Below are 13,121 nucleotides of genomic sequence, written 5' to 3' on the forward strand. Positions count from 1 at the left end.
ACATTAAAAGCTAATTGACATTTACACCCATCTGACTCGCATGACAATTATAGGTTCCCAACTCGAAATCCACAAACCCTAGATTATTGTTGGTGATGAGTTGAAGACAAGCATTTCGCAGGTATGTTCTACTTTTATTGAGCAAAGTGAGTAATGTTTGAATAGATTAATTTGTTAGACTTTGTTAATATGTAAATGTTATTTTCCCTCAGCAATCGCTTTTATTGGGTTCAGCTCCCTCCCCAAAATGGCATTTTTTTTGTCTGAAAATATCACAAATGGATTAGCAACCCATATTTTGGATTTGTGTTTTGGATATAAAGAGAGAAAAATAAATGGTATGTTTGAATTTGTATTTTGAGGTAATTTGAAATATTTTAAAATACGTGGTGTAGGTTTGATATTGAATTTGGGAGACAAAAGTCACTGTTTATTGTCAAATCATATTTTTTTTATACATATATTTTTATATTAAATATGTATATATATATAATATTATATGTTAATTTGTATTTTTTGAAGATAACAATCACTGTTCATTGTCAAATCATATATCTTATATATATATATATATTTATATTAAATATTTTTATATATATAATATTATATGTTTAATTTGTATTTTTTAAGACAAAAATCATTGTATATTGTCAAATTATATCTCTTTATATTATATATATAAGTGTATATATATATATTACTTATATATATATATTATATATATAGTAAGTTGAAAAATAAAAAAACACACATAGAAGGTGTAAAAACACAAAAACCAACATTGGGTATATTTTATCTTGTTTCAAAAAATGCGAAAACATGAATCCAAACATAGTGATTCTTTCTAACCTAAAATAAGCTTCTAATATGATACTTTTTGGGTATAATATATTTGCACCCTTTGATCTATGGTTTATTTATATAAATCACCTCTATATTTTAGATAATTATAAATACGCCCATAAAAAATATCATTATTACTTACACATTTTTTTCGAAAACTTACACATGCCCTAAAAATGTTAGCTTAATTAGGTTTTGAATAATTATAAATACACTCATAAAAAATATCATTATTCACTAATTTGAATAACATCTAATGTTTTGAAATGCTAACAATAAACATAAAAATGAGAGATTAAAATGATTTTAAAAACAAATTTAAAACACCAACTATGATATTTATCTACTAGGGAAGGAATACTTTCTGTGGTCCAAATGAGAATTTGGTAATGGTAGGGAGCAAACTGCAAAACCTGCGAAAAATAATAAAGCCTGAAGATTCCAGCAGAATGGGTATGCTTTCGGAGTGAGTCTCCCCAAAACTAAGCAAGACTCAATTGCCGCAGCTTCCATTGTTCGGAATCGTAAGTTGAATAAAGGATAGAAAAGAAGAAATGGCAGGCGGCGGCGGAGGGAAAGAAGGTGACTGGGAGTGCAGCGGATGCCACAACAGGAACTATGCCTTCAGATCCTTTTGCAACCGTTGTAAACAGCCCCGCCTTCTCGTTGATACCAAAACCCCGGCCGATTCGAAGTGGCTTCCCCGCATTGGCGATTGGATCTGCACTGGTATTTTTACATTTTATTCTGTCATCGGATTTTTTTAGCCTACTTTGTTGATAAAGAGGTGTAATTTGCTCATCACTATCATTTGTATTTCAAATTAGTGCCAAGTAATTGAGAAGCTATGTTGTGGGAGTGCTTCTAAGTAATATGAGTGGTGCCAGAAAATTGATGAGTATGCGGCGCTCCATGTCTTGATTCCTGCTTCGAATTGAGTACAAATTGATGGTGTTTGTCGACTTTTTAAATTCTGATTCTTCCTGTAGTAATGTTTGGCAGAGCTGAAACTCAATTATTCTTTCCTGACCTCAATAAGACGAAGAATCCCCCTTTTTGGGTTCTCGAAACTGAAAATGCTGCTTACACTTGATTTTATGCGATGTGGTCGGGCGCTTGGTAGAATTACACTCTTGATATGCTGGGGGATGATCCATTCAATTAGCTCCATTGTGGTTCAAGGTTCAAAATCTTAGTTTATTGATGACGAGAGTGTGGTTTTATAAGTTTTGAAAATAATTTTATAGTTATGCTAATTATTGGGTTACATTCTCCATAAAGAATTTTTTAAATAGAGTTAAAAGACTGAGTTGGAGTTATGCTTGTACAAAGATCACCTAAAGCTTCCTATACATTCACTTAGGCAATTGCAATAATTATGTTGAGGTATGAGGCCAGAATAATGAAGCACTTGGGCTCTATTTGTTTGATTACCTAAAATACCAATGTGCTGGCTGCTCGCACAACTAAACCCATTTAACTGTATGATTTTATCAATAGTTGATAATCGTATCCATAATACCTTTCCAAATGCATATAAATACAGCCACATAATATGTTGTGTATATTGTCCATAATCTTTTGATAATACACACCCTTGACGGGGTCATATTGAATGGTATATTGTACCTAAGCTGTCCATATTACTAGGTAAGCAAACTTTATATTGATATTCTCTAGCATCTTGTCTTTTTATAGTTCGTAAGAGTAAGAAAAACATACTAAGTCATGTAACCATGCGAAAGAAAAGCTACCAATGAACACAAGTCGGTTTTCGCACCTCGTCCCTGGGTGAAGAAGTTAATCATTTTATTTTTCATGATTATGATTTTGGATAAAATTTTTGAGTTTCCACAAATACTCCTTCCGTCCGAAATTAATATCCACTGTGTATGGCAGTGGAGTTTATGTTAACACTGAAAAAGTGAAGTTTGCCTATGTTCATTTTTCTGAAAAGGATAGTTAATTTCGTCACATCATTGCTTTAAATGGGATGGTACTTTGGGAAGACTAGTTTCTAGAAATCTGACCTTATTGTTGATACCCCGAATAGGAAGTGGGAACATTCAGTTGTGGGTGGAGAGAGTACCTTATATGATACTTCTGTGATCCATAGAACAATGGAATATGGGTACATGCAGTGGTAGTGGTTACAACATGTCAGTATGAGTTTGACTAGTGCTTTTCGAGGAAAGATGTTCTGTTGAGGAAATCTAAAAAGTGCCATGATCTCAAGTATTTTATAGAGTTCATCCAGTTTAGTAGAAGTTTTGTTGATAATATCTGTCTTTTCCTTTTCTCTTTCCATATTCACAAAATTTAGCCTTTGAAGTACTGATAATGTGAGAACACACGTATTTCCCATATTTCTAATGTTAATGTGATTGGTTTCTTATCTATCTGTTGCTTACTTTCGCAAGTCTTTTCCATAATTAAGAGACTCAGTTTCAATTAGGTTGAGTTGTTTTATGTTTTCTGAATGTGTATTTGGCATTGATGGCGGGTTGGCGTGCGTATTCTTCGCTTGTATCTTCTTCCTGGCTGCATTGTGGGTTGGGTGTGTGTGCAATGGATCAATAGGTTGCACTAACAACAATTATGCATCAAGAGAAAAGTGCAAAAAGTGTGGGCAACCTAAGGAGGTAGCAGCAATGCCAGCAGTTGCAATCCCTGGAGCTTCTGTCCCTACTCATCCAACTTATTTTGCCAGGGCTCAAGGAGGAGGTATGATGACCCTCGGAGCTCTCCATCCATCAATGTCTTTGAGCTCAAGTTGGCCCCTTGGAGGGACTGATCAATATGGAAACCAACCTACTGGTCCATATGGACTTCAGCCAGCATCGAATTGGCCCTCCGGAAGTATATCTGACATTTCATATGCTAGCCAAAAAACTCAACTTCCTCCAGTTTCAAATGGTAATGGATGGCGTACTGGTGATTGGATGTGCACCTGTGGCTTCCACAATTATTCTTCACGTGTTCAGGTATGTTCAAGTAGAATATATATGTAGGCTGAAACTCTTTCCATATTGGAAGAGTTAAAATCAAATAAGACAAGCAAAAATATTAAAAGATACAATGCAGTCTACTTTAGCTAGTGTGTGCTGAGATGGAGGGAAGAATTAGTTTAGAATTGGTTAATTACATCTTATGGGCTGCTTGTATATTGTGACCGGAAGAAGTAAGCGGAGATGATAAAAAGATTGTTCTTAAAGCTGTTGAATACGACCCTATAATTAGACTTTCTGAGGTTTTGGAACTGCGCTTACAGGTTATGGGGAAAAGTTACTTGGTCACTTCAGAATTGGGATAATGGAGAGAGGAAAAGAAATGGAAAACTCTAGTGTTAAAGTTGATGAAGTTTCAAGAACAAAAAATATGGGTGCTCTGACTTTCGAAAAATTTGTTTTCATGGCTATCTCCATTACTGCTGTTTGGTTGTTTATAGTGTTGGAATTTAGTTCTCGAGTTTAATGGATTTTCTTTGCTTGTCTGGTATCATTTTGAGTATTGGATGGGTAATTCAAATTCCATATCTGCCTTCTGTTTGGGTTTGCTTATGTGAATCTTCTAATTGGTTTACAAGTATGAATTAGAATCCAATCACTGCATTTCTATAATTTAGTCAAACTGTTTCTCTTTGAAATTATTCATCTTTGCATACTGCTTTCTGTAGTGCAAAAAGTGCAATGCCCCTCAACCAATATCAACACCATCTCTTGTCAGCCCTGCAGTTACAGGTTAGTAGTTGGTGGAAGTTTGTATTATACTCGTGTGAAATCCTTCACTCTCTGTATATTGTCTCTGGTATATCTTTTTTCTTGTCCATTCCTTCCTTGGGGGGATAAGGGAATTGGTGTTGAGTTCTTATTTGTAAGGTAGCTGTTTATTGCTGAAATTTTTGTGGAAGAGAGTGATATGGTGATAAAATGGGGACGGTTTTGAGGGCTGAGGATCGTGGAGCAAAGAAAGTGATGTCTGATCTGGAATTCTGTGACTTTATGTTCAGGAATTAGAGCTGTTCAATTGTTCCTCTTGTCTCTCTTCAGTATACATAGAAGAAAGAAACTGGCACGAGAAGACTAACTCCTTTCCCAAGTTCTGACTTGAGCATACTTCTTAAAGTGGACCTAAAAATGACCAATAACTTTATGTTTTGACAAGACTGATCTGCTGTTAGGTACTTTAATTCATCAAATTTTTGTGGGGAAGAAATGTTGGATAATGGATTCACACGTCTAAAATTGAATGATTTTAGCAACAGTAAAATATTCAGGAGCATTTGATGTTGATCAATGAGTTGAGACCTCTTTTGTTATAATTGAATTCTTTGTTCAAGGCAACTAATCACTTTTGTTGGAATGTGTTAATGTCCAGCATTGTGGATTAGCCTTTCATGCCTAAATTGAATGTTTTAGAGAAATCGCTGAAATCCTAATAAAAATTATAAAAAATTGGGATTGTTTAGATTTAATTAAATAGACTTTTAAAGTTTTGGAATTCAAACCATTGCATTGTGTGTTCTCTTCCTTATGCAGCCTCCAATGTTGAATTTCTAGAAATAACTATAAAGATGAACTTACATTAGTAGCCCTCTTTATACATTGTCTTTGGTCTAAATACAAAGCTGTTTTTATACATTCTCTTTTTTTTTTTTTTCCAAAAAAAAAATACAAAGCTGTTCATCTTTACAAAATATAATTGCATCATCTAAGTTTTTATAAAAGATACCAATTTTATAATCTGAAAAACCTACTTGTAGCATATTGGATTTTTGTGATGAAGCAAATGTTGAATCCTGATTCATACACTGAAGCACAGTGATGCACCTGGGAGGTTTATTTTTGGTTATACACAGTTTATCTGAAACGACATCCTGTATCCTTGTCACCACTATGAATACCTCAGACTTTACGCCTGCTTATCAGTAAGCTTTCTTCTGCGTCAAGTATGTTAAAAAAGGGACTACTGTTCTGTGTGGTTCTCGGTCCCCTGATTTTGGGGAGAAGTGGGACGGTCTGGTTGATGTGACAGACTGGAAATTGTTTTCCTTGATCGTGGAGAATAATTGGCTATAGTGTTGGTTCTTTGTCCACTAATTTTGGGGGAGAAGTGGGGACTGTCTGGTTGATGTGACAGACTGGAGATTCTGTGTCCTTGATCTCAGAGAGGAATGGTTAGAGTTGGGAAAAATGGCACTGTTGTGAGATTGTTAACATGTTGCATGGATTGGGGATGGGGATGGGGATGGGAAGTGTATGCTAATGGATCAGGAAAATTTTGTTTTCTGTTCTTTTGAGAATACCTGGCATGTCCTCAGAGGTAAAGTTCGGAGACTACAGGAAGTGCCCCAATTTTGGGAATGACCTGGGGCATAGAGATGAGCTCATTCACTATGATGAGATGGAGGGAGTACCCTTTTTATTCACTGGACTTGTGTAACCCCAACTGAATATAAATCTAAACTGTCTTTGTGCTTCTTGTTCATACTAGTGTCCTCATTAGCAACATTAATACAGTTGTATTCTGAAGCATGTCTGTGACTACTATCTGAACAAGCCAATGATATTGTGTTCATCTTTCTTCTGTTAAAGCTCTTGGAACAAAACGCCTGGCCTCTGAAGAATTTGTTCATAACTGGGACAATAAGAGACTGAATGCAGGACAAGTAAGGGACTTATTTTAGCGTGCGCTTTGGACAAGATAGCATATCATAATCTTCGTCTTTCTTTCTTCCAATGGTGTTTGACGCTTTCTTTTGAACCTTATATTGAATAAACAAACAGGCATACGCACTGCAACAACCATATCCAGGATTTGAGTCATTCCCAAGTCCTGGTGGTACTCAATTAAATAGTCTATACCCTACCATTCCCACTGGAAATACAGCAACTCCGCAAACTTTGCAGTTCAACCTTCAAATACCACGTGCACCAGCAACAGCTACACTCCTTGGGAAAGGGTAAAAGAGGATTTCTTACTAGATGTAACATGTTCATGTCAGATTTTTATCTATGCTTGTGGAAATTATTGGAGACCAACTGTTTATTTTGGACTCCCATTTTTCATCTCCCACCTTCTGTTGCAAGTTGTTTATTTTCTTTTGTTTTCCTACACGAATAGTGCAGGAATTGTGAAGACAAACTAACATTATATTTTCTGTAGTCACCATAAATATCTGATATTCAATCTAATATAGAAACGACGCATCCAAATCTAGATCCCATAGAAACATACTGTTTGAGATTTCTGTAGACAAGTATGTTGGCCTAGTATAGATGTCTTCAAGATCAGCTGACTGAAAATTCAATTGTGAAACATGCATGCATAATTCATTCTATTTGAACAGCCAATTTACGTATAAGATATACTGACTGTTGTATTTGCAGAGCAAAGCAATGGCGTGATGGGGATTGGATGTGCTCAAATTGCAATAATCATAATTACGCCTCACGAGCACAATGTAATAGGTAAGTAATTGATAGTTGAGTTGATTATCATACTTAAAAGTAGGACAATTTGCTTATGAGCTTTTCACAAGGCAATCAAGTTAATGACATAATGTGATCACTTCATGCATATGAAATAACCATTGCCTTGTGTTTCGTTGCAAAACAAGGTAGGCAAAGTGTGGGGAAGCTAGCTTTTCCGCACTTCTTTCGATGTTTGCGATTGCAAGAAGATTTTAGGTGCAACTATTCTGTTTTTCTCAAATGTGATCAACTTTTTCATGGAACTCATCTTTCATAATGATACAAAAATGATAGGACAACGAGTCAGTGAAAGTTACTCGTTGTTTCTTTCTTTTGATTAGTCTTTGCCTAGCATTTTCTTCCTCCTGTAGGTTGAAGTATAATATTTTTGGAATGACAACCTAGTTCTATCCAAACAAAATTAAGTAGTTGGCTTGAAGACATGAATCCAATTAGTTCTATCCAACTCTTGCACCTATGTTTCCAGAAGTAAAAACATGTATATAAGTTATGATGTTCAGCTCGCAGTCCTTTATATCAAAGAAGTCCTAAACAACTTGCAATATGAACTAAAACTATGTTCTATCTTTTCTTTTCCCACTAAGTTGATGATTATCATCAAATTAAATAAAAATAAAATATTGTTATAGATAATAAAGAAGAATTCATAATCACATTACTTGATTTAATTAAATAATCCTATTAATCAAATTCGATGTAGAATTTCAGCGGAACCTTGTTGGCCGTAAAATGATAATATATGTTATATGCAACATACAGTTGTGTGTATCCCTGTAACATAAGTTAAAATGTTTACATGTTGCTAGTATGATATTTGGGGCCATATTTTATGCTACTTATTTTAGCAAGATATGGATTAAGTTATATAAATTCTTAAAAACATGTATTCTGTATTCGTACATTGCATTTTCATCTTTTGCAATCCATATTCTACTAGCTATATATTTGCATTTTCATCTTTTGCAATCCATATTCTACTAGCTATATATTTGCATTTTCATCTTTTGCAATCCATATTCTACTAGCTATATATCTGGATTTAGTTAGTTATTGTACGTTAAATTTTCTTGAGAATAACACACTAATTTGAAATGATTTTGTCGCGCAACCAACCTCAACTAGGAAAGACCTTCCTTTTTTGAACCCCTTCGTTCACTTTAACCTATTCTTCAATATAAGCAATTTCCTTTTCATTTTTCTTATGGTATTCTGAAAATATTTCTGCATTTCACTATCGTGGGGTGAAATTCTCCTTTATGTTTCTGGTTTGATTGCTCAAGTACATCCCATACGAATGTAACTGTGATTAGGAGCATCAACCTCACAGCACAAATAAAGAAGATTTAATAAGAACAGATTAGGTGATATAGGATGCCGACTTCCCACCATTAGTAAATGCAACAATACTCATGACCTTTGCAATTGCATTATCAGCTGGACTGAGTTGTATCTTGCATCTTTGCAATCTTTGCAGGTGCAAAAGTCAGAGAGAGGTGCCTGCTCAGCCCCTGAGTGTTGCTTAGTTCAGATGCTTTGCAAGCTTTCTGTGGCTTATGCCCTGTTATGATCTCCCCATCGAAGGGGATAAGATAAGTTTACATATATATTTTATTTATGTGGAAAATGATGCTTTGTGTGAAACTTGGATGTAAATTTGCAAGCATGTTGGGTTTTGTAACCTTTTAAGTCATTTTGAAAGTGAATATGAATTGAGATTTGGTTGTCATAGAATATGGTCCTTTTGCAGGATTCATCTTTCTTAAAATTTTTCTTGAGAGTAATTTTCATTCCAAGTAATCCGTTCATCATGCTTAGGTTCTCCTGTTTCTAAGAGGGTGTTTGGCCGATGTTATAAGCTCATCAAAACATCTTATAATATGTTTGATAGCTTATAAGCTCTTGAAAATCGTTTGGTATTTTTTTTTTTTTTAAGAGCTTATAAGATCATGTAATAATATGTTTTTACTCTTATAAGTTCTTTAGAAAAAAAAGTAGGGATATTACACTATCGTGAACTAAAGTTTTGTGTAATTACATGTAAATTCCTTGTGGTCTGAAAACTACATCTCCTAATGTTTGTTTATGACAAATAGACCGCTCAATTAGTTAAAATTCACCAAATTTATTGATATTAACAAAAAAGTTAAAAGAAAAGTTATATTTACTTTCGATTAATTTATTATTAATCTGTTGTAGGTCAAATAATTTTTTTCTGACCAAACTATTTCTATATATTTTCATACGGTAATTCATGTAAGAAGATGTATCCTCAGTCTTGGTCAGAAAAAGATCTGTTTAACATTCAATAAGTGAGTATAAGTCAATTGGAGGTAAAAAATAAATTTTTAATAAGATTTTTTGCTAATATCGGCAAATTTGGTGAATTTTGTCTAAAGTAGGGTTTTCTTTGTTTAACAGAAACATAATCAGGGGTACTGGATGTAATTTTCTAAATCACAGGAGGTCTACATGTACTTATACCAAATCTCAGGGAGCAGTGTAATTATCAAAAAGTTGACTTCCCTTGCTTTATTCTAAAATATCTTATATTACTTAACATTCAACAAATAAAATATACTAATAATTTTATTAGTATTTCACTTTCACCCTTCATATAATTGACGTTTTTTTCTCCAAAGCAAAATTATTCATTTATATGATTTTAAATTCTATAGTTTGATGATTTTTGGGGTCATTATTACCGTATAAAGAGCTTATTACATCATACACAATTAACATCTTATAAATTATGACATTTTATGTGTTCAAACGCTTCAAAATTTTATTTTTAAAATAAAATGCAATATCTTTAAAATTTTAAATATTTTATAAAATGTTAAACACCCAACTATACAATTTACAGCAACATTGAGGAATTTCCACTATGAAAATATAATCTTAAGAGCATGAGGTGTTTATTTTCAACTTTTGACTAATCGGAAGACAGCAAAAAACACCATCTTAATTTTCTGTCTGCATCTTCACAGGAAATGCACTTCAATGTGTTCTAATTTATTTATTTTTATTTTATATTAATATAAAATACAAAATTAAATATATCAAAAAATTTTAAAAAGAGTTATGTTCATCTGTCTTTCTCTATCTTTTGAAAACTAAGAAAAACAATGTAAAAGTAGAACCAAAAAAGTCAAAGCCTCTTGTAAAGCCAAGAGTATATAGAATTCTATGAGAGTTTAATGAAGCAAAAAAATACCTAAAAGAGGTGAGGTAACCATACAAAATTGTGCAAATGAAGCGCCCGAGTTTGATGGCGTGCCCAATAAATTTATAATGCACGTATGAATGAATTACAACCGACACTTCTTAAATATAATTATATTAAATTAATATTCAACTATGAATTATTATATTTGTACGTCATGTTAGACGATTTTGGTGCTCGAAAAATACTTACATCAATCAAAAATTGCATTTAAATTCCATGCTTACTCCTGTTGATATTTCGTATTTCAAACTTCTTAAAACATGAGAAGATTGTCTGTGCAAACTCTGTTATGGCGCCACAAACTATTAGAAATTTGAGGAGGTTGTCCTTATTTATTGGATTACATTAGTCCCTGAACAATGTAAGCCCATAAAAAGCAAGTTTCTGTCCTAACTAAGCACAACTAGCAAGAAACCAGCACCACAACCAAGTCCCTAAGCAGCAAGATTCATTAAAAAGATCAACTATGTTCAATTATTTATTTTAAACAAAATCAAATTTTAGGATTATTTCTTATCATAAAAAAATAATTATCTTATCACTAATAATTTATTTTCATTTTAGTCATATACTTTTTAGTCACTAAACCTATATCAATCTCTTGGTATTGCAAAAATGCATTTCAAAGGGCCCTAAAATATAATAGGAGCCTTCTAACGCTAATGTTAGTCACTCTTTTGTAACTAACGCAGGTTTTACATAGAGACTCCAAAAACCTTGTTTGAAACAGGTTTGGACCAAAATGCTCTGAGTTTAGCAGTATAAAAATGGTTTTTGGAATATTGCCATGTTAGCACCCCAGTGGATATGGAATATTGCCATGTTAGCTTTTCTGAATCACTAGAACTGCTCCAAATTGTTGGGGTCTTTTTGGTACATTTTAGAGTTTAAGGACCACTTTGTGACATGAGTGATGATTCCGAATGGCGAATTTACCATATATTTATCATATGATTGATTTAATCTTTAATAAATCTATTTAAATTTTGAGTTAAATGCAATTTACCCCATATGATATGGGAAAGTTGCAGAAAAATTCTATGGAAAAAACAAATTACCTCATTGTGTTTTGAAAAATGAAACAAATTATTCCCTATCAACGATTTAGATAAGAAATTTTTTATTGTATTTTTCAAAACACATCAAATATTTTGCTAATTTGTTTTTACAAAGAGTTTTTTTGCTCCTTTTTCATATCACAAAAGGGGTAAATTGCACTTTGTCCTTTAAATTTCCACGTGGAATCATTGTTGTTACATCTTATGACTTGCTATTTCTTTTTATGCATTTAAATTATTTATCCGTAATAAATATGGAACGTATATCTATATCAATTATTAATTTATATATATTTGAAAAAATAATTAATTATGTAATTTATTAGTTTGAAGTGAATGAAGTGAGGTATGCAAGAATTTTGGTCTAATTCGAGTGCTTTAATGCTTTGTTCTGAGTTTCGTGGGCGTGCGCGTGGAATTGGGTCTCACTCTGGACGACTCCCAAACCTCTTGAAGGTGTACATAAATCAAACACAATTCACAACTCGCCTTCCGTAGCTCTCAAGTCTCGCACTCGCTCTCGCACGCCACTTCTTCTTGTTATTCCTTCTCACTCATCTCTCTCTCTCTCTCTCTCTCTCTCTCTCTCTCTCTCTCTTTCTTCGGGCGAAATTCTCAGCCATGACTGACCCTGCAAAAGCTCAAGACGGGGATCCCTTCCTCCTTAATTACGACGCGGCTGAAGTCCGGATCGCCGCCGAGTTTTTGTCCAATTGGCTGCCTTTTCTATCCCGGGGCCTCTGCAAATCATGCACCCAGACTCTCTCCGATGGCATCCGATCCCTCCACACAGGTGGGAAACTGTGCCCTCACTTTCTGCGTGTTATCAGCGTATATATGTATGGAATTCGTGGACTATAGAAATTTATGTTACTCTCTCTATGCTAGTTACATAACGGGTCGCATGGAAGTTTAGACCATGATCTTTGCTGCTTTCTTTTTTCAATTAATTTTTTCACTATTGTTTTTCTTAATGAATTTTCGCTGAAGAAACAGAATTTACTTCACATAGATTTTGACCTTTTGAGTAATATATTTAAGAAGTGGAACTAGGATTCTTTTAGGCGAAGAGGATTTCCAAGGCATGGTTTCTAATTAATGGTATCTTATCTTATCTCGCCAATTTTTTTCTGGAATTTAAACTTGGAGCACTTTCCTTGTGAAGGTTACTTCTTTTTCTACCAGAAGTATCCTAATTTAGATTCTTCTATGTTTTTCCTTAACTTTTCCTTATTATGTTTAGGCGGAAAAATATGAAATTTAGGTAATGCACTATTTCAGTAAGTGCTGCTGCCTTTGGATTACTTCTTAATTAAGATGTCGAAATCTTGAATGCAGAAGAGAATTTTGCTGCTTCTACTCCAAGTATTACAGATGGGCACCGATGTAAGGAAGATCAGAGTAATTGCAGTGCTCATTCCACTGGGAGTACAAAAGACAGTGTAGATCATAATGATGACACAGATTCACATTCATTAGGAAGTTGGAAGGACGAGGCCG

At 33.8% G+C, this 13,121-nt stretch overlaps 2 protein-coding genes across 2 annotated transcripts in view; both read left to right on the forward strand.

Annotated features, from left to right (window-relative positions):
- LOC105178146 (calpain-15) lies at positions 1,285-9,102 on the forward strand. Its single transcript, XM_011101529.2, has 7 exons — positions 1,285-1,572; positions 3,424-3,827; positions 4,520-4,583; positions 6,438-6,511; positions 6,630-6,805; positions 7,233-7,313; positions 8,812-9,102. The coding sequence occupies exons 1-7, from the start codon at positions 1,398-1,400 to the stop codon at positions 8,858-8,860; spliced, it is 1,023 nt and encodes a 340-aa protein (XP_011099831.1). The 5' UTR covers positions 1,285-1,397; the 3' UTR covers positions 8,861-9,102.
- LOC105178147 overlaps positions 12,043-13,121 on the forward strand; it is a 6,176-nt gene continuing 5,097 nt past the window's right edge. The window contains exon 1 of the mRNA XM_020699085.1: positions 12,043-12,414. Coding sequence (XP_020554744.1) covers positions 12,243-12,414 — 172 coding nt within the window. The 5' untranslated portion in view covers positions 12,043-12,242. The remainder of the gene's footprint in view (positions 12,415-13,121) is intronic.

This window comes from Sesamum indicum, linkage group LG15, assembly GCF_000512975.1.
Source record: "Sesamum indicum cultivar Zhongzhi No. 13 linkage group LG15, S_indicum_v1.0, whole genome shotgun sequence".
Classification (NCBI taxonomy): Eukaryota; Viridiplantae; Streptophyta; class Magnoliopsida; order Lamiales; family Pedaliaceae; genus Sesamum; species Sesamum indicum.

Excerpts from the sequence above, each read along its gene's own strand:
- LOC105178146 (XM_011101529.2), top strand. The coding sequence starts at position 1,398 with ATGGCAGGCGGCGGCGGAGGGAAAGAAGGTGACTGGGAGTGCAGCGGA. Across the intron at positions 1,573-3,423 it reads TGGCGATTGGATCTGCACTG|GTTGCACTAACAACAATTAT; the intron begins GTATTTTTACAT and ends ATGGATCAATAG. Across the intron at positions 6,512-6,629 it reads AGAGACTGAATGCAGGACAA|GCATACGCACTGCAACAACC; the intron begins GTAAGGGACTTA and ends ATAAACAAACAG.